Below are 26,261 nucleotides of genomic sequence, written 5' to 3'. Positions count from 1 at the left end.
CGCGGACCCTGCTTATTCTGCTTATCCTAATTACCCACACTGCTCGACACCGCAATTCCCATTGTAACAAACTTATGTAAACGAAACCGAGACCAGCCTTACACTACGTTTCTTTTCCAACTTCACACCGAGTTTTCACTGCACCTGGACAATGGCTTGTTTGTTTTGTTTTTGAATTTCGCACAAAGCTACTCGAGGGCTATCTGTGCTAGCCGTCCCTAATTTAGTAGTGTAAGACTAGAGAGAAGGCAACTAGTCATCACCACCCACCACCAACTCTTGGGCTACTCTTTTACCAACGAATACTGGGATTGACTGTCACATTATAACGCCCCCACGGCTGAAAGAGCGAGCATGTTTGGCGCGATGGGGATGCGAACCCACAACCCTCAGATTACGAGTCGCACGCCTTAACATGCTTGGCCATGCCGGGCCCCAAACAATGGCTTGCAAGATGACGTTTAAAATACATAAAAGATATAAACATCCACTGTGGCTACATTGCAATACTTGAAAGCTAGGTGATCAACTAGACATGCTGTAAATTCACTTTTTTTAAGTAGATTTCTTCTGAAATTTAGAGACTTGACTGGAACCTTATGGATATTTGACCTACGGATCTCCTGCGTCAACTAAAACTATTATTTATTATTTTGTTGATGTGACCAGAAAATATGTCCAGTTGTATTGCTCCTGCTCTTTCAGCAAGAAAGTTTTTTTCTCTCTTTCTATAATCATTGCCTTCATTTCGCGAATGAGGGCGCTACTTCAAAATCACTTAGTGTAATTTTGGAGCCTGTTGCTATCATAAACATTCTGCAGTGCACGTTTTTCCACTTCCATGGACAACATCAAATACTCACTTCTTCGAAATGCTGTGTCTATATGCTCTACATCATTAAAGAATCTGGCTCCACAAATATTTCTCTTCAGAAACGTCTTAATATCTCTTCAGATATAAATCTGAACTGTGGAATAGAAGAGGTTTGTTTGTTTTTAATTTCGCGCAAAGCTACACGAGGACTATATGTGCTAGTCGTCCCTAATTTAGCAGTGTAAGACTAGAGGGAAGGCAGCTAGTCATCACCAACTCTTGGGCTACAATTTTACTAACGAGTAATGGGATTGACCGCCGCATTTATAACGCCCCCACCGATGAAAGGGCGAGCATGTTTGGTGTGACGGGGATTCGAACCTGCGATCCTCAGATTACGAGTCGAATGTCTTAACCCACCTAGCCATGCCAGGCCCGAATAGTATGGAATTCTATACAGGTGCTAGATATGACGATTCAGGCGACGTATATATTTGTAGCAATATATCTTATTAGCTAATATAAATCATTCAAATACGATAACTATCTTTTGACTCAAGTTAACTCCTGTTATACATGAAACTACAGACATTCAGAATGCTTATTATCTCTAGCTCTGTAACCTTTGATGAGAGCAAATCCTTTAATTAAATCTACAGTTCATGTTTAATTGAAGTTTGGTATCTTAGCACGAATTACTTCACGTTAAACTACAAACATCAACTGCTTAAAATTATGATTTTATCTTAAACACCCAGAAATAAACTCACATTTTGTTTTCGATTATCAAAATATATTGTAGCGTAATTTACCATCACAAAAAGGACTGGTCACTTATTTTTCTTTAACAACACTAATTATAAATATGGAAAACTTAAACAAAATGTTTTCTACATTTTTAAGAGCCCAAACGAAAGCGGAAAGTCTGGAGCTTATAAACACTAAACATCAGGTTTTGATATTTGTGGTGGGCACAGCACAGGTACCCCATCGTAGAGTCTTGTGCTTAACAATATATAAATAAACGAAAGGGTTGAGAGAAATGAAAAAAAAAGAAAAAATTATCACAATGTTTGAAACATCTTTGCTACAGTATTTAACCTTTAACTTACATGAAATCACTTCCTGGTTGCTTTGCGCCAAAACACGCCAAACTAACCAACCTGGAATGAATCAAACAGCTGAGAAATTGTGAAATATTTTCTTAACTTTTAAAGTTCGTCTCAGGTAAATTCATTGTTAGTTTTTAGTTATAGATCGCTGTATTCTTAAGCAGATCATTGTGTAGTAAAAGTAAATATTCTCCCCACTTTTAACACAAACCTTAACTAGATTTATTATTATAATCTTTTTTCTATTTAAATGAAGAATCTACGAAACAGGAAAAGAACTAATATACCTTTCACGTAGTTATTACAAAAACTACAAAAGACCCCTGGCATGGCCAGGTGGGTTAAGGCGTTCGAATCCCCGTCACACCAAACATGCTCATCCTTTCAGCCGTGGGGGCGTTATAATGTGACGTTCAATCCCTCTATTCGTTGGTAAAAGAGTAGCTCAAGAGTTGGCGATGGGTAGTGATGACTAGCTGCCTTCCCTCTAGTCTTACACTGCTAAATTAGGGATGGTTAGCGCAAAGAATAAAAACGAACAGAAATATAACTAGAAACATTCAAAATATAAATAATTTTGTGAATGAGTAGAAATGGAAATGTTAGGTATCTACACGACCCGTAGAAAATTTCAAATCTCCATCTTTTCAAAAGAAATATTTCGTCTACTAGGGTTATTCAAATGACCTTTTTGAAATAGCAAACAGATTGGCCAGAGGAATGATTCCCTGTGAACAACCGCATTCCCCTGACTCTTACCTCTACGCCACCTGGAGTTGATTTACTGCTATTGCACCTGTGGAGAAATTTCCTCAGCCAACCAGCTTCACCTTTAAAATGATGTATTGTATGTTTCTGTTTGGTCGAAAGGGCCGTTTCTGTTCGTTATATAAATTAACTTAACATTTGTCAACTATAGCTTTAAGCCCTCATCAATAGGCCTGCCTTTGTTTCAAATATCTTTCTTCCGGTGCAGAGCTATCATTTGTAACACGTAACACGTTTGATTCAGTTGACTAGTAATTACATGAAACCTGTTATTTAAACAACGAGCTACTTAATTAACACTCTAGAAAGGCGATGCACAACTATTAGAATATATTTTCACGCTATAACCTTCACTAGGATGGTCCCCCAACCCCCATCAAGACCACGCTGTTTATCCCCCAATCTAACAGTTGAAACGTGTAATCTATAATGAATAAGTTGCATAGATAAGACAGCTGAGAGATTAATATATAAAAATGTGTTATGAACTCCTGGATAATGATAAATAAAACTGTGCTTTAATAAAGCGGATCATCAAAATATACAGTATAATTTTAGGGAATATAAAATAAAATAGATGGTATATGTTGTGAGTGTGAATAAACTGTGTAACCGATAATCAAAATGAGACATCTTTACACTCGATAAACTTTTCACTCTTTCCGGTTTTACTGGAAGTAAACATATCATTTTATGATAATTATTAACGTTTTTGTTAAAATAAAACAACAGTCCGCCATCTTTAGGCACCTTCACGTCAACAAACGCGAACTAAAAAGGCTTAATGAGTAGAACAGCAACGTCTACATCTTCTGTTACCTTTATATCCCTACCCTAAATATTTAGTGAATTTTCTTTATTTAATCAATGAACAACTTGAGCCGCATAGTGGTCAGCGTGGCGGAAGATGGATTCGAGGCTCATGCTTTACTTCCCGATACCAAAAAATTGCGTTCCGAACTTTCTGGTCGTGGGTACGTTATAGGAATGGCAGTCAAATCCCATTCTTCGATTACAGTAGCCTCAGATTTGGTGGTGGACTAACTGTCTTCCCTATAACCTATCATTTCAACATTAGGGACAGCTAAGACAGATAGCGCCTGCGTAACGTTGTTTGTTCAGTTGGAAACAGTTACGGCATTTAAGGCACGCAGCGCCGCTAGTTGATAGAGATGGTCGCGCTAGTTTGTAGGTCAAAAAAAACTTCTACAGAAGTTAAAGCTGCTGGCGATAAAAGTCAGGTTATACGTTCTTGTTTTAAAAAATATACGCTAATTTACTGTAAAAAGGCACTTCAATCTGTCAAATATATCTTATGCAGTAGATTGCCAACTCTGTATTTACTTATATAGTTTGAAATAACAGCATAATTACACAATTATGGAAGGCAGTGCTCATGTCGTTCAGACATCTGATTTACTGACTTGCATCATCAAACGAAATTAGCCACATACAACAGTCTAAAAGACACGAATGATTACCGTCACTTCGTTACTATCGAGAAGGAAAACGCCTCAGAATGTTTTGTACCCACTTTCAAGTAATGAAGTAGAAAAGAAAGTTAGATTTTTTTTATATTTTTTTAGTTTTTAAATCAAAATAATGTAGACTTACGTTGTGGAGTTTGAAATAAAGTCCACAAGCGTTGCACACTGGTTCTCCATTCTGGTTCCGTCGCCACAGTGTCGTCGTTGTCGTCTTACAGTTGGAACAGCTTGTGCCTGCTCTTCTGGCTGCCGACTGCAACACAACATCATGAATGTTATAAACCTTTTCTTTTAATGTATTATAGAAAAAATAGACTAGTCTAAACATAACATTTTCGCGAGTTGCACAAGATTGAACTGATAAGAACTAGTGACGTTCACTCTCGTTATCATAAGAACACTCACATTAAGAACGTATTATGTTGGTTAGAAAAATATTCTATATAAGGTTTTACAAAACAACATCAGATGTTGTTATTGAACTGCACGTTAGAGGGTCAGGTAAAATATTAAGAAGAAAAAGAAGTGGGACTGATATTTAATATTTTTTTGTTTTTTACCAAACAACCTTCAAAACACACATATTTTATACTATAAATCATTAACAATAAAATCATTAACACCAAATAATAAAGAAAAAAATTATATATATTTTTTTTTGCACTTAGATTGGGACAACTCTTATGCTTAATTCGAAAGCAACGTATATAAACATGCTTAGAGTCAATAAAGTCATTTTGATGAAGCTAAAGATATTCTATGTTTACATCATTTTGTAATATTTACGTGACCTCTTTAGTTAGTCTCCATACGTTATAAACAAAAACGTAAATTTACGTGAATTATGAACGATTCTAGTTCTGGCACGAACATTATATTATTCAGTTTTTCTCAGTGTAATGCAATAAGTACACACGCATGTGCAAGAGATTACAGAAAATGGTGAGTATCATACGAATATCATGCGTACAGTCTACACGTTTCAACCTTAGGCAGTCTGCAATTCAATGTTCTCTAAGCCCAGAATTACTTTTTCTGGCATGACAGTCCTACGTTCATGTTTCAGTGTACAAATTTCAAAGTTTTTGCCTACACACGTGCACTATATGTGTCGGTTATATAAAATATTTTCGAAGCATATACAGTAGTGTGAAACTGCAGGGTCACAAGAGAGCAACGACCCCTTACTTCATGTGAAAGGAGAGCACCGCTTCGATTTCTCCAAATAAGTATTATTTTACTATTTTTCATTATTTCAGCTCCCATATATTCAATCCAAACTTAACCCAACTTATTTGAAAATTCGTTCACGTTTTAATCAAAGGTAGTGACAATGTGGAATATTTTATCACAAGATAGATTTCAAAAAGTATGTAATATTTCATTACCGATTGTCTCTGAAGCACTCAAAGTAGACACCTAAGCATGCGACTTGGGTAAGGTCGTATTTCAACACTTGGATGCGCAACCACCACTCTAAACGGGAGTGGTAACTGGTTTGGTTTGTTCTGAATTTTGCGCAAAGCTACACGAAGGCTATCTGCGCTAGCCGTCCCGAATTTAGCAGTGTAAAACTAGAGGAAAGCCAGCTGGTTATTAACACCCACCGCCAACTCTTCGGCTACTCTTTTTACCAATGAATAGTGGGACTGATTGTGACATTATAACGCCCACAAAACAGAAAGGGCTAGTATGTTTGGTGTCATGGGTATTCGTACCTGCGACCCTCAGCTTGCGAGTTCAGCGCTCTAACCACCTAGTCGCGAGGGGACAACATTTTTATAACAGTGACGTTGGCACAATATTGTCAAGTTCAAATCATTTTCCTTGAAGCTTTCTTTTAATTATTTCAAATATGGATCAATGGAATTGTAATCATGTCTCTAATATGGAATTTTTAAAATAAAAATTAGTAGAAAACTCTCTGGCCTCACAAATACTACTACTGCTTTACAATAATATACGTTAAGCAATGATCAATGTTTTGAATAATTATTAAACACACAACACATCTTAATAGCACGCTGATTTTGCATTGAGGAGAAGTGGTTGTGGTGATCATTTACTTCCAAATTCAGCACAACAACCTCATGGCATAAGAAGAAACAGTGATTAAAGGTTTATAATAAAACCTGGTGAAAAAGTAGGGTATTTTATGCACACCTATACTACAATAAATCGTTAGGAAAATCTTTAAAATAATTAGATGTCATATTTTTTAATTAATTTTTATAATTAAATGGTAGCAGTAACTTCAGTGCTATCTCCACAATTTCATTCATAAGGTTACACGTGATTCTGCTGTTATAAGCATTTTATTTGTATGAGAGAATGTGGTACAACTTAATCTTCATTAGATTACTTATTTATTTGAATTTCGCACAAAGCTTGTTTGTTTGTTTTTGAATTTTGCACAAAGCCACTCGAGGGTTATCTGTGCTAACCGTTCCTAATTTAGCAGTGTAAGACTAGAGGGAAGGCAGCTAGTCCTCACCACCAACCGCCAACTCTAGGGGGCTACTCTTTTACCAACGAATAGTGGGATTGACCGTAACATTATTATTACGCCCCACGGCTGAAAGGAAGAGGCGTTTGGCGTGACGAGTATTCGAACCCGCGACTCTCAGATTACGAGTCAAACACCTTAACCCACCTGGCCATGCGGGCCATCGCACAAATTTACGCGAGGGCTATCTGTTCTAGCTGTCTCTTGTTTAGCAGTGTAAAATCAGAGGGAAGGCAGCTGGTCATCACCATCCACTGCTAACTCTTGGGCTACTCTTTTACCAACGAATAGTAGGGTTGACCGTCACATTATAACACCTTTACGATTGAAAGTGGGATTCGAACCCGCCACCCTCCGATTACGAGTCGAGCGCCTTAACCACCTGGCCATGCTGGGCCCATTAGCTTACAACTTTCAGCCAATTATATCACTGTGTCTTACATAATTTACTTATTTTGTTGGACAAAAGTAAATTGAAATTTTGTGATTGATAGAAAACCTCATCTAATAAAACAATTCCATTGTTTTATTCCAGATACATGTTCATTGATATTTATACCTTACGATTCTGCCATAGAAAATCTTACATTCCTACGTTCGTTTAAAACAATATTTATGTTGTAGACTTGTTTTTCACGAAACTCCAGATTTAAAGATAAGAATTTCGTTTACGTCTGACAGTGCCATTCTCAAGGTATTACGTCGGAACAAGGTTCCTCTCTAACGTAGTCTCCTGAAGAATGTACAAAATAAGAGAAACAAGAAACAGATCGTTAGTAGAATACTTTTTTGATAAATGTTAGTACTTATAATACCACAATCAATTACTATCAACATTATTGTCTGGAGTGGCAATTACAAACTTTTAAGACAAGAACAAAAGGCTCAGATGACAGAAGGCAAAATTCTTTACCATCAAACCGAACAAAAACGAGCATACGCTGTAGTTCAGGAAGAATTCGGATAAAGATTAAGAATTCCTTAAGGAAAGAAGTTCTTTTTGTCTAAAGAATTTATTACAGTACTAATAAAAACACGTAGAATGAGTAGTTTAGCCCAATTTATACGCCATCTAGTGTCAACATTGTGGAACTAAAGTTGTATGGTCGCTTTACTCTAAGGGAGCAGCCATAAAGTAGGTATGCAAACATTTGATTCTTTCAAACCCCATCCTTTGTACGCAGTGGTACATTTTGCACAGCTCCATCTATTGTACGTACTGTCATCAATAGCCATCGACTTCCTGAAGAATAACAACAGAGGAAGCTTTATTTCCTTATAAAATGCATTACAAAGAATATTAAAAACAGAATATAGCTCTAAAAATTCTGGCTCAAGCAACACTCAGTGATGTTGCAATTTATGTGTTATTTTACTGGAGCGTAATTGAGCAGTCTCAGTCATGAAGACCGACGTAGCATCGTCTAATTCGTAGCCATCCGACTTTTCATCTCCAGTGTCTCGATCTTGGTGTCATTACAACTTAATGAAATGCAACGCAATCGAAATTTGTACTGACCTTTTTTTTCTAGTCTGCAATTTGACCTGACCCCAATTATACTAACACCACAACTGATGTGAAATAAACAGTGTCGTAAGAAGTAATAAGATCAACAGAAATGAGTGTAAAGGACACCAAGGGGACTGAAATATAGGCGAGATAGTGGATCTTAAATGAAAAGTACTTTCTTATTTGCCTTATGCAAAACACAAACATTGCAGATAAATGTAAAACGATCTCCTCAAAAAGAGTTAAACGATTTTCTTCGAAGCTCCATTAGCCCGTGCATGCTTTAAAAAAATACACCCTTTTATGCGTGCGCATTTTATGCGTGTCTATTGAACACAATTATATATCTAGTATATAAAAAGAATGTCTTCCAGAATTCCTCTATAAACCTTTGCAAAGGCAAACGCGACGTTGCATGTACTGAATTTGAAGCATATAAAATAGCTTGTAATGCATTCTATACCACGTAAGCTTTATCTTCCTTTCTTAATAAGCAACTTATAGTAGTATAGGTTTATCTCTACTTTCTCACAAAGCTTTGAGAAAATGATACAATGTGAGAAACTACCATCTAAAAGTTGGAATGTCTGTAATAGTCAATCCGATTCTAGTAGGTTTCTAATTTGTATTACGAAATATTTTTAAAGTGGGGCTCAGGCAGAAGGTATTTCGGAAAGGGAAATATAATGTGCCAAAATACTCCCTTGTGACTCAAAAGTTACGTATATCCAACAAAACGACAGTGTAACGTCAGAAGAGAGAAGCAACGGGACTTGTTGGGTGTTTCAGTGCAATTCAGTTGAGGAGGCAAAGAAGAGAAAAAAAGGTGGCATTACAAAGTTTATTTCAGAACGAAACGTCAGTTGCATTTAAAAGAAAAGTAAAAATATCACGTTGTCATTCACAATAATATAATTTTTTGACGTAATTTCTCTTAAAACAGAAAGAATATAGTTTGATATCCCAATTTTTAACCAGGTAGGTTGTCGGAAGAAAAAAATTGTATTTCGTTCTTTAGCGTCTGGTACCGTAAGTTTTAAGAAATTTAGTTCTTTTTAATATTACATAAGGCTTGTAATTATCTGTGAGAGGGGAATCTTTCCTATTTAAGATATTCTTCTATCTCAAGTTCGATATACCTATTGTAATAAAGAGGATATAGTGTGGCATTTCAAAAATTGATTTTTTTTTGTCTACTTGTTTGTTTGTTTTTTGGCCAAATCTGATCACATGTGAACAACATCTTTTCACTAAAAATCCACCTGTTACTCTTTCCTGTTGGTTTGCGAACAACGACGCAGAATAAAGGATGATTCAAGTCGCCCAAGACAAAATGGAGTTTTGAAAAAACTCATTATCTGACAGAGATTGTTTACGAGATATTCTAACAAAAGAAGGAAAGTCTTATCTGGATAATTCTTCGAAAACTTACAGGTAATTAGTCATACTGAGCTAGTGTGAGTTTTGAGATTTTGGTAAAATAAACAGTAGGCGAAGAAATAAAAGTCTTTCAAGACTGGACTTAAAACAAACAACAACAAAAAAAAACATAAGCACGCAAATCGTTAGTGATGGAAAATCAAAATAACTGTGTCTTGTAGAACCATTAACTGGAACATTTGAGGCGCACGCAAGCCAATGGCTATGCTTGAAGCCAAAACCTTTAACGTGTGGAGACTTAAGTATTACGTGTCATATAACCAAGATGGCGACTATCTAATATCCAGTCTCAAAGACGTTCTGATTGCTTGCACATGGAATAAAAAAGCAAATCTGAAAAAGTTCTACTATTGTATTTATAGTTCAGATGAATAAATATTGTTATCCACACAGCAGCCTTTAGTATACTGCATTCAAGTTACTTTATTCTTAAGTTAATGATTTTGGTAGGGGAAACGTTTCAGTTTAAATGGGAATCCGTCAATCACGAATCTGCAGAGAGGTTTGTTTGTTTGATTTTGAATTTCGCGCAAAGCCACACGAGGGTTATCTGCGCTAGCCGTCCCTAATTTAGCAGTGTAAGACTAGAGGGAAGGCAGCTAGTCATCACCACCCACCGCCAACTCTTGGGCTACTGTTTTACCAACAAATATTGGGATTGACCGTAACTTATAACGCCCGCAGATTGAAAGGGCGAGCATGTTTAGTGTGATGGGGATTAGAACTCGCGACCCTCGGATTATGAGTCGAGTGCCTTAACCCTCCGGTCATGCCGGGCCGTATGACACAGTTTTATGATTTAACGCAAAGAAACTCACAAAAACGAAAAATTAAACCCGTAGTAAGGGAAAAGTAACTAAAAAGTAATTATAACAGTGTGTGATATGAAATGAAGGTAAATTATTGCAAAGCAAAATGAATGTAAAGTTTTAATGAAGACAAACTTAGCTGAATATGTAGAAACGTCTAAATACGTATTCGCAAAATGATAAGCATACGGTTTTGAATGTTTGTTTGTTTGGAAATTTCGCACAAAGCTACTCGAGGGCTATCTGTGCTAGCCGTCCCTAATTTAGCAGTGTAAGACTAGAGGGAAGGCAGCTAGTCATCACCACCCACCGCCAACTCTTGGGCTACTCTTTACCAACGAATAGTGGGATTGACCGTCACATTATACACCCCTCACGCCTGGAAGGACGAGCATGTTTAGCGCGACGCGGTCGCGAACCCGCGACCCTCGGATTACGAGTCGCACGCCTTACGCGCTAGGCCATGCCGGGCCTGCTTTTGAATGAGCTTCGCATGCGTATTTTATACCTAAATAAGTGGAAAAAGGGTTTGTGCGTTTTCTTATTGCAAAGCCACATAGGGCTATCTGCTGAGCCCACCGAGGGGAAGTGGAAAAAGCCTACAGAAACTGTATTTTCTGTAATGTTTGTTTTTTTAGGAGATTACACACTGGTTATATGTTCTTTATAAGAAATACTTCCCAAATAAAGTACACGTTGGTTACGTGTTGTTTGTATGAAATACTTTGCAAATAAAAACTAAAGTTGAACTCGATGCCAGTCAAAGTCAGTCGCCGCGTGTTGACAACAACATTGTGCCATTGTATAATATACTCGTTGCACTGGATTGTTTGACTTAGCAAAAAACAGATAAGATAATTTTGAATTGAAAAGTCACTATGAAATCCTCTCTCTTTGCAGAAAGACTTCAATAGAGATATGAAATTTGTACCGTTTGAATGAGAGATTTGAGAGAAAAGTTTCGGAAAGAGAAACGCAAGCTTAATATTTATATAGATATTAATACTTATTTATATAGGAAGATATAATGTATATGCAAGTATTGTAATAGAATAAACGGGTATGAACTACAAACTTTGACACAGCATAGCAGCCTTGCTACTATTAGTGACTTTGGAATAAATGTCATAGGTCAAAATTCAAACTAATCTAAATTATTGCCATACTACTTATTAATTATGTAAACATTCTAATTATAATGTTTTCAGAATGTGAAATTTTGCATTACAGCATAAAAATTGTTGTCACTGAATCAAATATGAAACAACGTTGAAGGAAACAGGTTAGGTTAACAAATAATTTCATCAAAAATTTAAATATTTACGGAAAAAGTATCAAAATTATTCAAACTTACTTTCTGTAAGTAATACAAGGGGGTGAAAAATTTGTTTGTTTTGAATGTCGCACAAAACTACACGAGGGCTATCTACCCTAGCCGTCCATAATTTTGCAGTAGAAGACTAGAGGGAAGTCAGCTAGTCATTACCACTCATCGCCAACTCTTGGGCTACTCTTTTACCAACAAATAGTGGAATTGATCGCACATTATAACGCCCCCACGGCCGAAAGGAAGAGCATTTTTGGTATGATAGGGATTCGAACCGGCGACCCTAAGATTACGAGTCAAGTGCCTTAATCACGTGGTTATGTGGTGGAAAGAGTGCTGGAACTTTACTCTTTATAAAAAATTATTAAAATTATCAGACAATGCAAAAAAATGGTAGGTGGTCAGTTACGTGAATTTTTAGAATAGAAATATTTCTAACTTGTTACACGTAACAAATATCAAAAATAAACAAGTCTTTCTTAGGTACAAAAACGTTCACTGAAAATCTATTCTAAATTCTAGTGTCTGTATATATAAAGCTCTACCTTTTATATTTCAGCACGCTATGTTTCTGTAAATCTTAGTGAGAATAGTAACACTAACATATACAAACTCTGGTAGAGCAATGTCATGTTCAGCTGAAAGCTTTGTTTTTCTAAAATGGTGGTTGGCCTTTGATATGGGTTGCCTTCAGATGCGGTAGTGCAGTTAATTTAATGAAGTTTACGAGAAGGCTTGATAACTATCTAATGATAAATGCAGGTTTTGAGTGATATATTTTTGTTTTATAGTTTAGTCTAATAGATGGGATGGCATAGATGGACAAATAGGTCTATTGTTTCTTTAAATTGTATGTATTTATGTAAATAGTTTACAATGCCTCTACAATCTCAGTCTGGAAAAGGAGCGTACCCAAAAATACAAAATTTGGGGCTAAGAATCTTTTATTAGTACTAAATCGAACCTTCTCTTCTAAACAAGCATTTCTGTAGTTTAGATGAAAGTCAAATGTTTACCTTTAAAAATCAAAAGATAATTTACTTTTTAGAATATTTAGGTGACTTCTGTGCCTCTGAATATGTTAGATTTTGCATAAAAGGATAACAGCCAAGGGATATTCCTGATCATCAACTGAACCGGAAAGGAGAAGAGAAAAGGTTCGATTTTTATCTCCTGTTTTCACCGAGAAAGAATCTTCGCGTGCCAATGAACCGATGTAATCACAAGTTTCATCTGACAGTGACCTCGGGAACCTAATCCTATGCGGATAAGGTTTAATAAATAAAAAGCGATAATTTGAAGAAAAGCAAGCTTGTCACTAAGCTGTGAGCTATTGAAAGAAGAAGTACCTTGATTGTGGTTCAGTAAGACTACTCTAGCATGCTAGAGCTGTGGGGCATTTCGGTTTAAGTGAAGTTGTATCAGATACACATAGCTAAATTATGAGAGTAGTATATATTATAAGTTCAGATTATTACGTGGTTTCACTATAATCAACTTAAAAAAAATCAAACACTCACAGAAACTCATACATCTTGGACTGTCGAGAGCTTATGATTTTTGATAATTGGATATTCATCATCAACACTTAACCCTCTACAATAACTCTTCAGTGAACTGTTTGAAACATGTGGTGAACAGCATTAGCAAGTAATTTCCGCTGATGTAACAGTAATACAGAAATAACAAAAAGCCTTAAGATACTTTACATTTTATTCATTTATTTTCGTTTACTCGCAAAACGGCACAATGTGCTATCTGCGTTGTGCTCAATGCAAAGATTGAGCCCCCAAATATAACGTTATGAGCCATCAATTTTACCACTGAGCTATCTTTGGACGTACGTGACGAATTAAAAACTTAATAACGTGTCAGCAAGTCGTCCTTGATCTATTAACTTGTTAAATGCGCTAAAAGCGGAACAGTAATTTTCATTAACGAACCCAATTGGCCCAGGGGTTAGAGCACTTAACAGTGGTGGCGCTGAGGCTACATGTTTTGCGTATCATTCCCAAAGAAAAAAAATTGCGCTTCATGTTTTGAGGTGGTAGGTGTCTTACAAGAAATACAGTCAAATCCAACAAACGGTGTGACAAAAGATGTCGAATAATTGGTGCTAGGTATTATTGACTAACCAGCTGTCTTACTTGTATTCTATCGCTTCAAAATTACGGATGAGTAGTGCAGGTGGCCTTCGTGCAATATTGTGCGAAATAAAACAAGCAATTTACATATATATTATAGAAGTTTGTGTCGCGCTCAGATCCTTCTCTCCTGGCATGACCAGGTGGTTTGAGCGATCGCAGTCTGAGGATCGCGGTATCGAATCTCCGTCACACCAAACATGCTCGTCCTGTCAGCTGTAGGGGCGTTATTATGTAAAGAACAATCCCGCTATTCGTTGGTAAAAGAGTAGCTCAAGAATTGGCGGTGGGTGGTGATGCCTTCCCTCTAGACTTACACTGCTAAATTAAGTACGGTTAGAGCAGATAAGTTTCGTGTAGCTTTGCGCGAAATTAAAAAAAAACAAAGCAGATCCCTCTCAGTGCACATATTAATAAAGTCTAAATTATTCTCATAGGAAATAACAATGAAACAGAATATTAAAAACTAACCTGAGACATTATGATATAATGACATATAAGGACTATGTAGTCCTTAAAATTATGTTTCTAAAAAGAAACTAAATACTAAATACTGTATATATATACTAAAAAGTATATATATTTGTCGATCAGTTTGTCCGTATGTCGTTCAGTCAGTTGCGAACTTCCACTTGTTACTTGTCGCATCGGTACATAAATACCGGATGCATTCTGAAACACTTTAACAGCAACTTAGATGTTTCAAACGGCCACCCACTGGAATGCTTGTTACCTCATATACATGAAAGAAACTGACACGATCCAACGCTGCCCTATAACGTTTATAAAAATTAAAATGATAGGTAGGCAGTTTTATTTTAAAAGCTTGTGGAGGGCGGGTCACAGTAATACGTTTCCCGTCGTGTTTTCCAGGTAAAATGGAGTTCTAATTGTTTTCTTTGACATGGTGGCAAATTCTGCTACATTGATGTTTTTTACGTGATCACTTAGAGATTTACATCTGTCATAACTGTTGTTTATTGTCCGTGCGAGCGTCTATGGGTCAGTCAGTTTGTTGCACAGACTGCCTTTTTAGACGCGCGTGCTCCCACTTAACCCCAACCTTCGATCAACAGAGAATAAAGCCTCGTTACCCTCCGGGCAGCAAGGGGATCTTAGACGACTCTTCTTTGTATTGCTTAGACAAACAAAACAGGTGCCAACCCACATTTACCATACTTAAGTAAGTATAGGTGCTGTTATCAACATTGACTGCTTTCGACAGTTGAAAAATTACACAAACATGTGAGATATAAGAGGCCTCTTTTTCTTATACTTCTTTTTTTAGACTATGTTTCTAACTAAATTCCATACTTTCTAATAAATATCTTCCAAAAAACTTTTTTTTCTTTTAAATAGAAAACAACGAAAACTGGTGTCACTAAAACGAATGATTATATTAGTGACTTGTAAAATGAATGGTTATATTAGTGACTTGTTAAATGAATGGTTATATCAGTGGCTTGGATTGGTTTGATAAATGAAATGTAAATAGAGAAAAAAATATTTTACCAAAACAGTTCTAACAGTTTCATGCAAAAGCGAGTTTTAAACAAAATAATAATAACATGTAGAAATTATTTTGTTGTTAATTCCAAAGCTAACACAATAGGGATTACTCTTGTTTACGTTAACTGACTGTAAGGTTTTGAAACTCATCTGTGTAACGTAGAACACAGGTGTAATGATATAGTGAAATAAACAGCTGCAGCTCGACAACCAACAGGTCCCGTATGAAGGTTTCAAAGTTACCCAAACCTTTTCTCTAAACTCGATGTTATCACGTATATGTAATGCTACAAGCGGCTATTATAAAAAGACAACAAGCAAAGAGTTCAAATAGGTTATGAAGTTCACAGTTTAATTATTAAGGTGTAAAAATAACCCAACCAAAACCGATTTCATGATCAACATTATTTTCAATGAAATGCTTCTCCAATTCATTTCGATGAAAAGTTTCAATTTATGCCTTGGATACATTTTATGATAAAAATGAGCTCCAATTTTCCCAGTGTATCTTGTTTCCCTTCACTACAACAGTGAAGACAGATCTGTTGAATAAAAAGTTCAACAGCAAGGTGTTAAACAAAATTTTCCGAGTTAATGCGGGCTATCTATCGTTCAGCACCGATAAGTAAAACAGGAAGAGGATCTCAATTTTGGTTAACAAGTTGCGTTAAAATGATCTATTTTCATGACATACGTATTAGCGGACACCTCCTGCCTGTATCTTAAAAACCGTTGTTTCTAATTACGGGTTACCTGATAACAGATCGAGAAGCTGGGGAACACCACCGAAAAAAAACAACAAAAACAACTTTCTTGAACAAGCCTGGCTGACCTGTCTTGATTGTTCGACGGCCCAAATTTACACAAAAGAACGATCCACAGCTCTTCTGCAAGGACATAGTAAGTTTGGTCAACAAGATATCGCGTCAAAGAATAATTTCAACATTTGTTTCAGTTGACATCATGACGTTATTCGTTTTCTATAATGAAAATGTCGATTGGGTTTTCATTCATAAGGTTTCAGAATTAAACAAACTATAAGCATAATACAAGGAACTGGTTAACAGTTAACTCGAAAACGTTTATTGCCGTAAGGTAAGAGGTACCAACAATGTAATGAACTGAACATTTTTTTTCAAAATCTACAGTAAAGCGAATCATCTGTTGTAGCAGAAGTCAAATAGTCATCAATTTGGAGAGCACAAACTTATTTTTTTCCTTACTGAAGACATTTCCTACCGCATAGTAAACTATTTCAGGAGTTAACTGTTTCAGTAGAGGTACTGAATATTCTGTTCTGCTAGAGTCCTCATGAGATGTTAAAATAGCACCACAGAGAACAATACAAATTACACAAGTTCGAACACTGCCTAAAAGTAACGGAATGAAAGGAAGTTAGCGCAACATCTTTCCGAATAACTGGCCCGGCATGGCCAGCTGGTTAGGGCACTCGACTCGTAATCTGAGGGTTAAGGGTTCGAATTCCCGTCGCACCAAACATCTTCATCCTTTTAGCCGTGGGGGCGTTATAAGTAACGGTCAATCCCACTGTTCGTTGGTAAAAGAGAAGCCCAAGAGTTGGTGGTGGATGGTGATGACTAGCTACCTTCCCTCAGTTTTACACTGCTAAATTAGTCATGTAGCTTTGCGAGATATTCAGTAACAAACAAACAACAGATCCCTCTCAGTGCACATATTAATAATTAAAAAGTATCAATTCAAAAAGCAAACAAACTTTCTGAATAATTTTAAACGAGGTTATGTTAAACATAAACTAATAGACTGAAAAGGCGTTAGTATACTTTCTTATGGTATATTTTACAACCGAAAGACAACTGTAATCTAAATAAACAAATTAATAAAGCCCAAATGAACCGCGCCTACGATGGCTCAGTGGTAAACATGTGTGTGAGCTTGTAATTAAAATTCGAGATTCGATAGCAGCGCTTGACACAACACAGATACTGAATAAAGCAAGGTTAAGTTGGTAAGTGCATACAAAAATCGTATATATTATAAACTGTCTGTTTGAAATAACTCGCATGCTAGATATGTAAGGATAAGTCCGATTGATATCCAACCTGGTCTAGTAAACAAACGGCGTATAACTCGAAATGAAAACAACCTCGCATGTTTCGCAAAAAACAAACCCAAATCACGGTATTGAATTTCATTTTTTATCGTCCACCATCCCCTTTCAGTAGCACAGACGAAAGTCTGCGGAATTATAACGCTAGAAATCGAGTTTCGACACTCCTGGTTGGCACAACACATATAGCCCATTGTGCAGCTTTGTGTATAACTACAAACGTTTATTGTTTGTAAGCATTTAAAAGATAAGACGCTATTACAGTAAACAATACATATGTATTCCAAATTATACACGAAAATTAAAACATTCAATAAAAATGTTTTTGTTTGGATACATTAACAAAATTCAGTATTGCTCGATGGATCTCAGATACTTTTGCGAAGTTACAACGCTAAAATCAGATATCCGATTCCACCCTGTGAGCCTGACACGGCCAGGTGGCTAAGGCACTAGACTCGTAATCTGAAAGTCGCGGGTTCGAATCTCCGTCGCCACAAACATGCTCGCCCTTTCAACTGTGGGGGCGTTATAACGTTAGTCAATCCCAATGTTCGTTGGTAAAAGAGTAGCCCAAGAGTTAGCAGTGGGTGATGATGACTAGTTGCATTCCCTCTAATTTTACATTGCTAAATTAGAGATAGCTAGCGCAGATAGCCCTCGTGTAGCTTTGCGCGAAATTAAAAAAAAACAACAACAAACAATCCACCGTGTGGGTATAATGCATATGGTGCATAATGTAGTTTTGCACTAATTAGGCAAACCACAACAACCATCTAATACTTAGGTGAAAATATAAATGAATATTTTTTGTGTCCAAACCAACTAAATATATATTTCATGCCTGCTGTATCTTGAAAGCAAAACTTTACTGGAAATTTTAAACAATAAATGATGTATACTTATTAATAGCGATAAAAATGTTTAAAAACTTAATGTTGATGCTAAAAATAAAATATTAACGAGCTAATTCTGCTGCTAAGAATAAGATATTCACAAGCAAGTGCAGCTGCTAAAGATAATCAATTACTCGTAAATTATACCATTAAAAGAAGAGTATCCTATTGAGATTCATCCTCTGGGAAATGGTTCTAGCAAAGGTAAACATTCATTAGCAAATGTTGTTGATAAAAATAAGGCACCCACTGTAAATTGTTACTGCTTAAGATAGATTATTCATTACACAACCTGCCACTAAAGATAAGGTATTATTAACAAATAATATTGCTAGAGATAATACATTTGCTAGCAAATAATATTGTAAAAGGGTAAGGCATTCAGCAGCAGTGTTCTTGGTAATATTCTGCATTTGTTAGCTTTGGTAATTTTGTGTGTAGATCTTAGTCAGAGACATGAAAATCTATTGGACATGCAAGCTTAAAATGTTATGAGGTTAGTCTTTAGGAATTGTCATGTACAGGATGTGGCAAAAGTTATTATATAGTTAGCACTATACGATTGGTACTATATAAAAACAATTGAAACAAACTTACTTATTGTTTGTTTACTAGTAAGACGTTAAACTGTGTTACAAATAAGCAGTTCTTGTTACACCCTATATACACACACATATCCACATCGGTAGTCCACTACCTCTGTAAATTCAGTTTAATTCACTATATAGGTAGTGTTTTTAAATCTAGTTTTTTATTATAATGGTACTCACCAAACGTCGTTTAGGCTTAATAAGAGGCCTGTTCTGTCCATTCATTTTATGGTAGAGACCGCAGGCGTTACATAGGTAGTGGCCAGTGCCATCCCGACGCCACAAAGGTGTAGAGGTCGCTCCACAGTTGACGCACTCTCGACCCTCTGGCAGAATTAAAGAAAAATAATAAACAGAATGTTTAATAAAGTTTTGCAAAAGTACTTTCATATTAAGAACATTTTATTAATTTATATTATTTTCTATAAATCATAATCTAGTAGAAATTTTAAGTATCGAAGACCACCTATCGTTTAAGAGCATACTTTCTGAACAAACTACCCAAAGATCTATATTACAGATACAGGACATTACATAATTATTTATCACAATCGATTAATAAAGTGTTTTCATGCATTTCTCAAGTATCAATAAAACTGCTAGTGCATTCTTTATGTGAAGAGTTTCAAATAAAACTACTTCTTAAGAATTACAGGACACTAAGGACAATTCACTCATGTATCTAAGATTCAACTGCCATAAAAATAAATAGGTCACTCATCAGTGATAGTAAAAAGATCACGTTTTGTATACATAAAATGATGTTAGATAAAAATGACTGAAACAATCATTTTGTTTCCCATATCAATAATCTCAATAGTTAGTTTGATACATTAGTCGTCGTAGGGGAGCAAAGGGAGGAAGTGATGTTAGAACTTCGCTCCTTACAAACGTTCTATTTTAAAGATTGTAGCCACTAGCCTTCAGTGTTACTATGGGTCGATCGCTGTTCTGGTTGCCCGAGCGGCCTTTATACACAGACATTATACAAATTCCAACCTGTTTCGCATCATCCGTTTTTAAACCTTAGCAACAAGATTTTTATTATATAAACAATGTCCAATCAACGAGCGAATGACGACGCGTCAGGCACGTGCTCGCAAACATTCCAAACTTACAACCAAATTAAAGACCTGACCCTCTCTTTTCTAGCACTTGAAAATGTATTTACTGGTGAAACACACATTCCCTAATAATTTGAATAGACCAAACCTATAATGGAAAAATCGTGAACTTGAATATGGACAAATGAAGAAAATCAAATGTTTTTCGTACAGTACAATTAAAATCGTTGCATGATATGTATTACGTGACTAAGCAGTATCGTAGTATTCAGTCGTATTGGTGAAAGTAAATTAGTTTAGCTGAGAATAACTGGAACTCTTCACAAGTATTTTCAACCTTCACGTTAGCTCCTACTTTGTACTTTAAACCTGTGCACGTGACAGTCAGTTGTAACTTTTCTACTAAAGTGGTTATAATAACTTGATATGTGTAGCTTTAAAACTCTTATTGTCTTACTCCACTTCTTGTTCGAATTCATAGGGCATTAAATACTGTTATTAGAATAGAACGCATTTGGCATTAGTTAAAATATAAGAGATGAGTATTTGATAGTGTTAACTATGACAGAAAGCAAAAAGCATTAGACGGTATTAGCTGCTACAGAACGCAAAGGCCATTAACTTACGTTAACTACAATACAAAGCATTACATTAGGTTATGTTAATTACAATAAAACGTACAGGGTATCAAATAATGTTAGGTATAATTAAATGTATACAGCCATTAGACAGTATTATTTACAATAGAACGCACAGGACATTAAATAGTTTGTAACTAACAACATTAAAATGTGTGGGGCATTTGATGGTATTAGCTACAATAGAACTTACATGGCTTTGTCTAGTGTTAGTTATGACAGAATGCGTAAGGCATTAGGAAATGTTAGTTATAAGAAACGATCGCTCAAAACTCCTAACCATTATTTAACCGTTAACAAGTGCTCAAGGTGTTATACGTCAGAAAAAGACAACTTGCACGGCTTAAAAGTATGTATAGACATGTAAGATAGCTAACCTGCATACTGGCAGACAGGGCTGAGTCCTAACTTCCATCGGTAGCAAGTACCTGCCAGTAATAGATAACATATAATAACTGAATGATCGACTACTAATGGCTGATACGACACATTTTAATACGGAACCGTGAATTTATTGAAAATATCTGAGAAAAGGAGAAAAAAAACACCTGGAAAAATTACTCGAAAATAGCATTTTTTAAACCGTCAACTGTAAAAGAACAGGTGGAAGTTCTATTCTTTATTATTCTCTGAAATTGAAACACCAGGATTGACAAATCAGAATAGGTAAAATTCAGATATGCGCATAAACAGCATCTGTTAAAAATATTTTGAGTTATTTCTTATTTGTTTTTAGTCAATAGCTAAATTATCAGTGTTATGAAATGCCGAAGTTTTGAGCCAATTACAAAAATACGATTAAATAAGATTAACACAATTATAATAGAACGTTTTTCTATTAGAAAATTTACAATATCACAGAGTAAAATACTAGATAATACAGTTCCATTGAGTGTCAAGAGCACCACCCATTATGCACTATAATTTTCGTCAATGTACTGTGTATAACAACAGTGAACAGTATTAATACGCAACAATATCTTGTAAAGATAAGCAAGTTAGGACTGGAACACATAACTATAAAAAATGAAACGATTTCAGTTTTATGTAGAAAATATATCCACTTTCTAAGTTTCCCAGCGGCTCTATTGAGAGAGACACCTTTGACTTTAAAAAAACGCTTCAGTATATAAGCGATTCATTTTTATATAATTTTAAATTACAACAGTCAACATTCAGAACTTTTTAGGATAAATACAGTTAAGAATAGAAAACATTAACACTTAATACACATTGACAAATATTAAAGAACTGCCTTTCGTTGACTACCACACGATTGATATATATATAATATTTACCCGCAGGAGGTAAAACACTGTCGTGTAAGCATTATTTATTGCTTTCGTACAACTAATTTCTTCAAGCGGCTCGTATGGTTCGTTTGAAAATTAAGTAAGATAACATGAAAAGTTCTCATGGAAGGAAATAAGAGAGCTGTTCATTTACGACTGCTTTTATTTAGTGCATTAATACAAAGGTGCAGACAGGTCGTCTTCGTTTAAACAATGAAATAATACCTTTGCAACAGAATTATTTATGCGTGCTTTCAGCCACACAGAATACACTGAAAGAGTAGGAACAACATTGAAATGGTCGCAGAGGTTCAAGCTTTTGCAATAGTGGTTGTTTAGCTTGGGGTTACGACTGATGAGGGCTGTTTAATCCTAGTTACCTGTTCACTGCTGGTCGTGGTTGAAACGGTATAATTACTTCAGCATTGATATTCTAAACGGTTTGTAAGTCTTTCATTTAGATGCCTCCGATAGAGCTGAAATGTAGGGTCTGGATTCCATGACACTCATCATAAAATAGTTGCGGGAACATTGTTTATTTTTAAAAAAGATAGTGAAACGTGATATATATATGTGTGTGTGTGTAATTGTGATGAGATTATAGATGGAAGGACTGGAGTCTTAACTCTCTGTCAGAAGGTTATTATTGATATTCTCAGTGGATCTGAATGGACTGAAATTAAATCAACTTGATAGGTTAATTAGACAGTCATAGAAAACTTTATTTAAATTCTCTACGCAAAAGTAACGAGGACTAAATAACCTCTTCGAAACTTGTTTGGGTGTGGTACACAATACGATGAACAGGATGAACTCAAAGAACTTCCGTTACTTCTACACAATCACATGAGCAAACATTGAAGGATTTCCGTAAATTTCACATAGTCACTGGGGCAAAGATCTAAGGACGTCCCTAACTTTCACATAGTCACTAGGGCAAAGACCTAAGGACCTCCCTAACTTTCACATAGTTACTACAACAGTTCTGAGGAATTCCGAACTTTCCTATAGTCACTCGAGCAGAGCTCTATAGACTTTCGTGACTTCTACCTAGTCAATAATTCAGAGCTTCCATGGTCACCGTAACTTAAACTCAAAGACTGGTGCAGCGATATTTAAACACTTCTACAATGTCCACAAATTGTGAAACCTTATCTAAAAAAACCGAAACTGTTCTTAACCAGTTGGTCAACGGTAAATGAAAGGTTTGTAGAACAATTGCAATTTTTCACACATTAAATTCTTTTAATATATAATATTCAGTATAAGATTAATTGTTTCGAGACTTCTTAGCAATTAAAATTTCAAATAACTTCTCAGAGTGCAATGGTGGATAGATGTGCTCAGCACTTGCTCGCTGCGTATTCAACGAGACAAAAACACAATTGTTCTTATCTAAACCAAGTAACTGAAATAGAAGTGTCAGACCAACATGTGGAATTTTGCCAAATTGTTTCTTATGGCACATTTTGTTCTTCTTTTAAGTAATGTTCAGGCATAAATCGGGCAGGTTATGGAAATTATCAGGCTTTCATCCCCTTGTCGTAACTGGGTTATCAAAAATCTACTTTGACGACCGCTCCCTAATTCTTCTACAGATTGCCAGCAACCCTCTCTGCATGAGAAGCAATAGTGTGTGGAGACCCAGCAGATAAACTTTTGAAATAGCTGTACTCACACACCAGGTAGCTTTGTATCTTACATGAAATTATTTTTCTCATCAAGTTATTGAGTGAGCGACAACCACAATACTGCAAATCACGACCTGTACGACACCACAGTCGATTTGTTGGTAACTTCTGTCATGATGTTATTGTCTTTCTTTGAAAATACGTTTTTTTTTTAATGAAACACGACGAAAATTTAAAAAAAAAGTGTCTTTACTAACGATTCTAAGTAGCTACTGAAAATTATGTATTCATGTCTACGAAATGTTTTCCCTGACACCAGGAGGCACTGAACTGGCAAAATTATTACTGTTCACCACTCTACATTATATCGGAACAATGGAGCTAAACCTTATCAAATCCTGTTAGTTTCTTTTAAGTAAACTTAAATTCCACCTGTTTAATATAAAAGAAGAAAGATTTTACGATTACACTGAAGATAAAAGTAGGAGTTATTAAACAAATGAACAACATGTTGACATGTGATGCAACATATTAAAAATCATATAGATAAAGGATACAAGTTTCTTAGTCAATTTGTCTATATATTGACAGTAATACAGCAACCACAACTAGCACTGAGGCTTGTAGATTCTTCGTTATCCTTTAGATATATGTAAGCACGTGCTCAAGATGAAGTTAATATATTAACCAAAAAAAGCAATGTCATCAGTATCCAAGTGACTATTGCATGACAAACACATCAATCAATATCAAATCATTCCAGCGATATATCATCGTCTTATTTGCCACATGACATCCTTAGGGCGTGGCATAGGATGTTATCTTCAAGATAAGGTTGCGTCTATTTTCGATGTGCTTTTTAATTCTACCTGATTATTAGAATTCCTTGGTGGCCTTATTAAGTAAACGTGAATCGTAGGTCTTGGGGGATGATCTTTGTATTACAAGAAAAAAGGTTTAATTGACAAGTATTATGAACTTCCCTTAATCGAATTTGTACATTTTTTTTAAACATTATTCCTACTTGTTCCTATGAGTGTTACTTTGTAACAAAGGACATGAAACAAACTGATCCTGTCTAATTCGGAAACACTGAATACAGCCCAACTTCTAAATCAAAACAAACTGATCCTGTCTAATTAGGAAACACTAAATACAGCCCAACTTCTAAATCAAAACAAACTGATCCTGTCTAATTCGAAAACACTGAATACAGCCCAACTGCTAAATCAAAACAAACTGATCCCGTCTAATTCGGAAACACTGAATACAACCCAACTTTTAAATCAAAACAAACTGATCCTGTCTAATTCGAAAACACTGAATACAGCCCAACTGCTAAATCAAAACAAACTGATCCCGTCTAATTCGGAAACACTGAATACAGCCCAACTGCTAAATCAAAACAAACTGATCCCGTCTAATTCGGAAACACTGAATACAGCCCAACTTCTAAATCAAAACAAACTGATCCTGTCTAATTTGAAAACACTGAATACAGCCCAACTGCTAAATCAAAACAAACTTATCCAGTCCATCTATGCATCACTGATGAAGATACCTCTACATATAATTGAAACAAATCTGTTCAAGTTTAACTAAAACAAAATACTGAACATTTTCAAATATACAAGTCAAAACGTTTAGAATACGACTATGCACCAAAATGTTTATAATATGCCTAAACTATATGATCCTCTTCTCATCCAGTACTATCGACTACGAACTAGAAGTATTTATTTGGAAAACGTTACAAAGCCTAATAACGTGTTATTTAATAACATCTTTCTGCTTGTAAGTAACATCGTACTAATTGCAACGCTAAAAAATAATAGTACAAATCCACTTATTTATTATTTTCGTCATAAAGTATTTTAAAATAATTTTCTTTTTTCTATGCCCGAATGTGTTTTTCAGGCACGTATTATCATGACCAAACTATACAACTTAATACTATCATAGTAAAGTTACAGAACAAACTGAGTTTAAAAAACTAAATTGTAACGTATTCATGATCCGCTTTCACGATTATAACACCATAAAACTTTAAAGTTAAAACACTGTATTAAATAATCTGGTACAAGTACACCATTAACATGAACAAGCTTTCTTAAAAGCATGAAAACCTTTATGTAATAGCTTTCAAAGGAGCCTCTCAAACTACGACGGATTAGGATTAGTCGAATAAAATATAAGAATTGCATATAATTATGTGTTTAAATTTTTTAACTAGGATATATATACGTATGTACATAAATTATCATACTTTTCTTACAGTTTCATGCCTGAGGTAGAAATAAATAGATCACATTATAACAGTATGTTCATGTAGTTGATAACACATATATATAGTGCCTAGATAACAACGTTGACTGTTGTCGTATCCCAAATGGCCTGTTGAGTCCTGGCACGGGGCAAAAGATCTCTTAAGAACTATCTATATATGGCAGACGTAATGTGGTTGGCAAGTTATTAATATTATTCTTTGCTTTCACTCATAAATTATTAGAGTAACTAGTACAATGACACAATCAAGTCGATTACAACAATATTATCATTGATCTATACAGCTAGGACATTATTATAGAGAGGAAATGAACGAATCAGTTGGTTCGTTGCATTTTCAAGTGATAAA

At 35.5% G+C, this 26,261-nt stretch overlaps 1 protein-coding gene across 4 annotated transcripts in view; it reads right to left on the bottom strand.

The window, feature by feature from the left end:
• Positions 1-26,261, bottom strand: part of LOC143240602 (GATA-binding factor 2-like) — a 65,205-nt gene that overhangs the window by 25,350 nt on the left and 13,594 nt on the right. For 2 of the 4 annotated variants that reach the window (XM_076483312.1, XM_076483314.1), the window contains exons 3-5: positions 21,081-21,131; positions 19,182-19,327; positions 4,309-4,434 (exon numbers count right to left, since the gene is read on the bottom strand). In XM_076483312.1, coding sequence (XP_076339427.1) covers positions 4,309-4,434; positions 19,182-19,327; positions 21,081-21,131 — 323 coding nt within the window. The remainder of the gene's footprint in view (positions 1-4,308; positions 4,435-19,181; positions 19,328-21,080; positions 21,132-26,261) is intronic. The other 2 variants (XM_076483313.1, XM_076483316.1) reach the window with 1 other exon arrangement.

This window comes from Tachypleus tridentatus, chromosome 13 (genome assembly GCF_004210375.1).
Source record: "Tachypleus tridentatus isolate NWPU-2018 chromosome 13, ASM421037v1, whole genome shotgun sequence".
Taxonomy (NCBI): domain Eukaryota; kingdom Metazoa; phylum Arthropoda; class Merostomata; order Xiphosura; family Limulidae; genus Tachypleus; species Tachypleus tridentatus.
The sequence above is the reverse complement of the archived record's forward strand: the minus strand, read 5'-3'. Positions and strand labels throughout refer to the sequence as shown.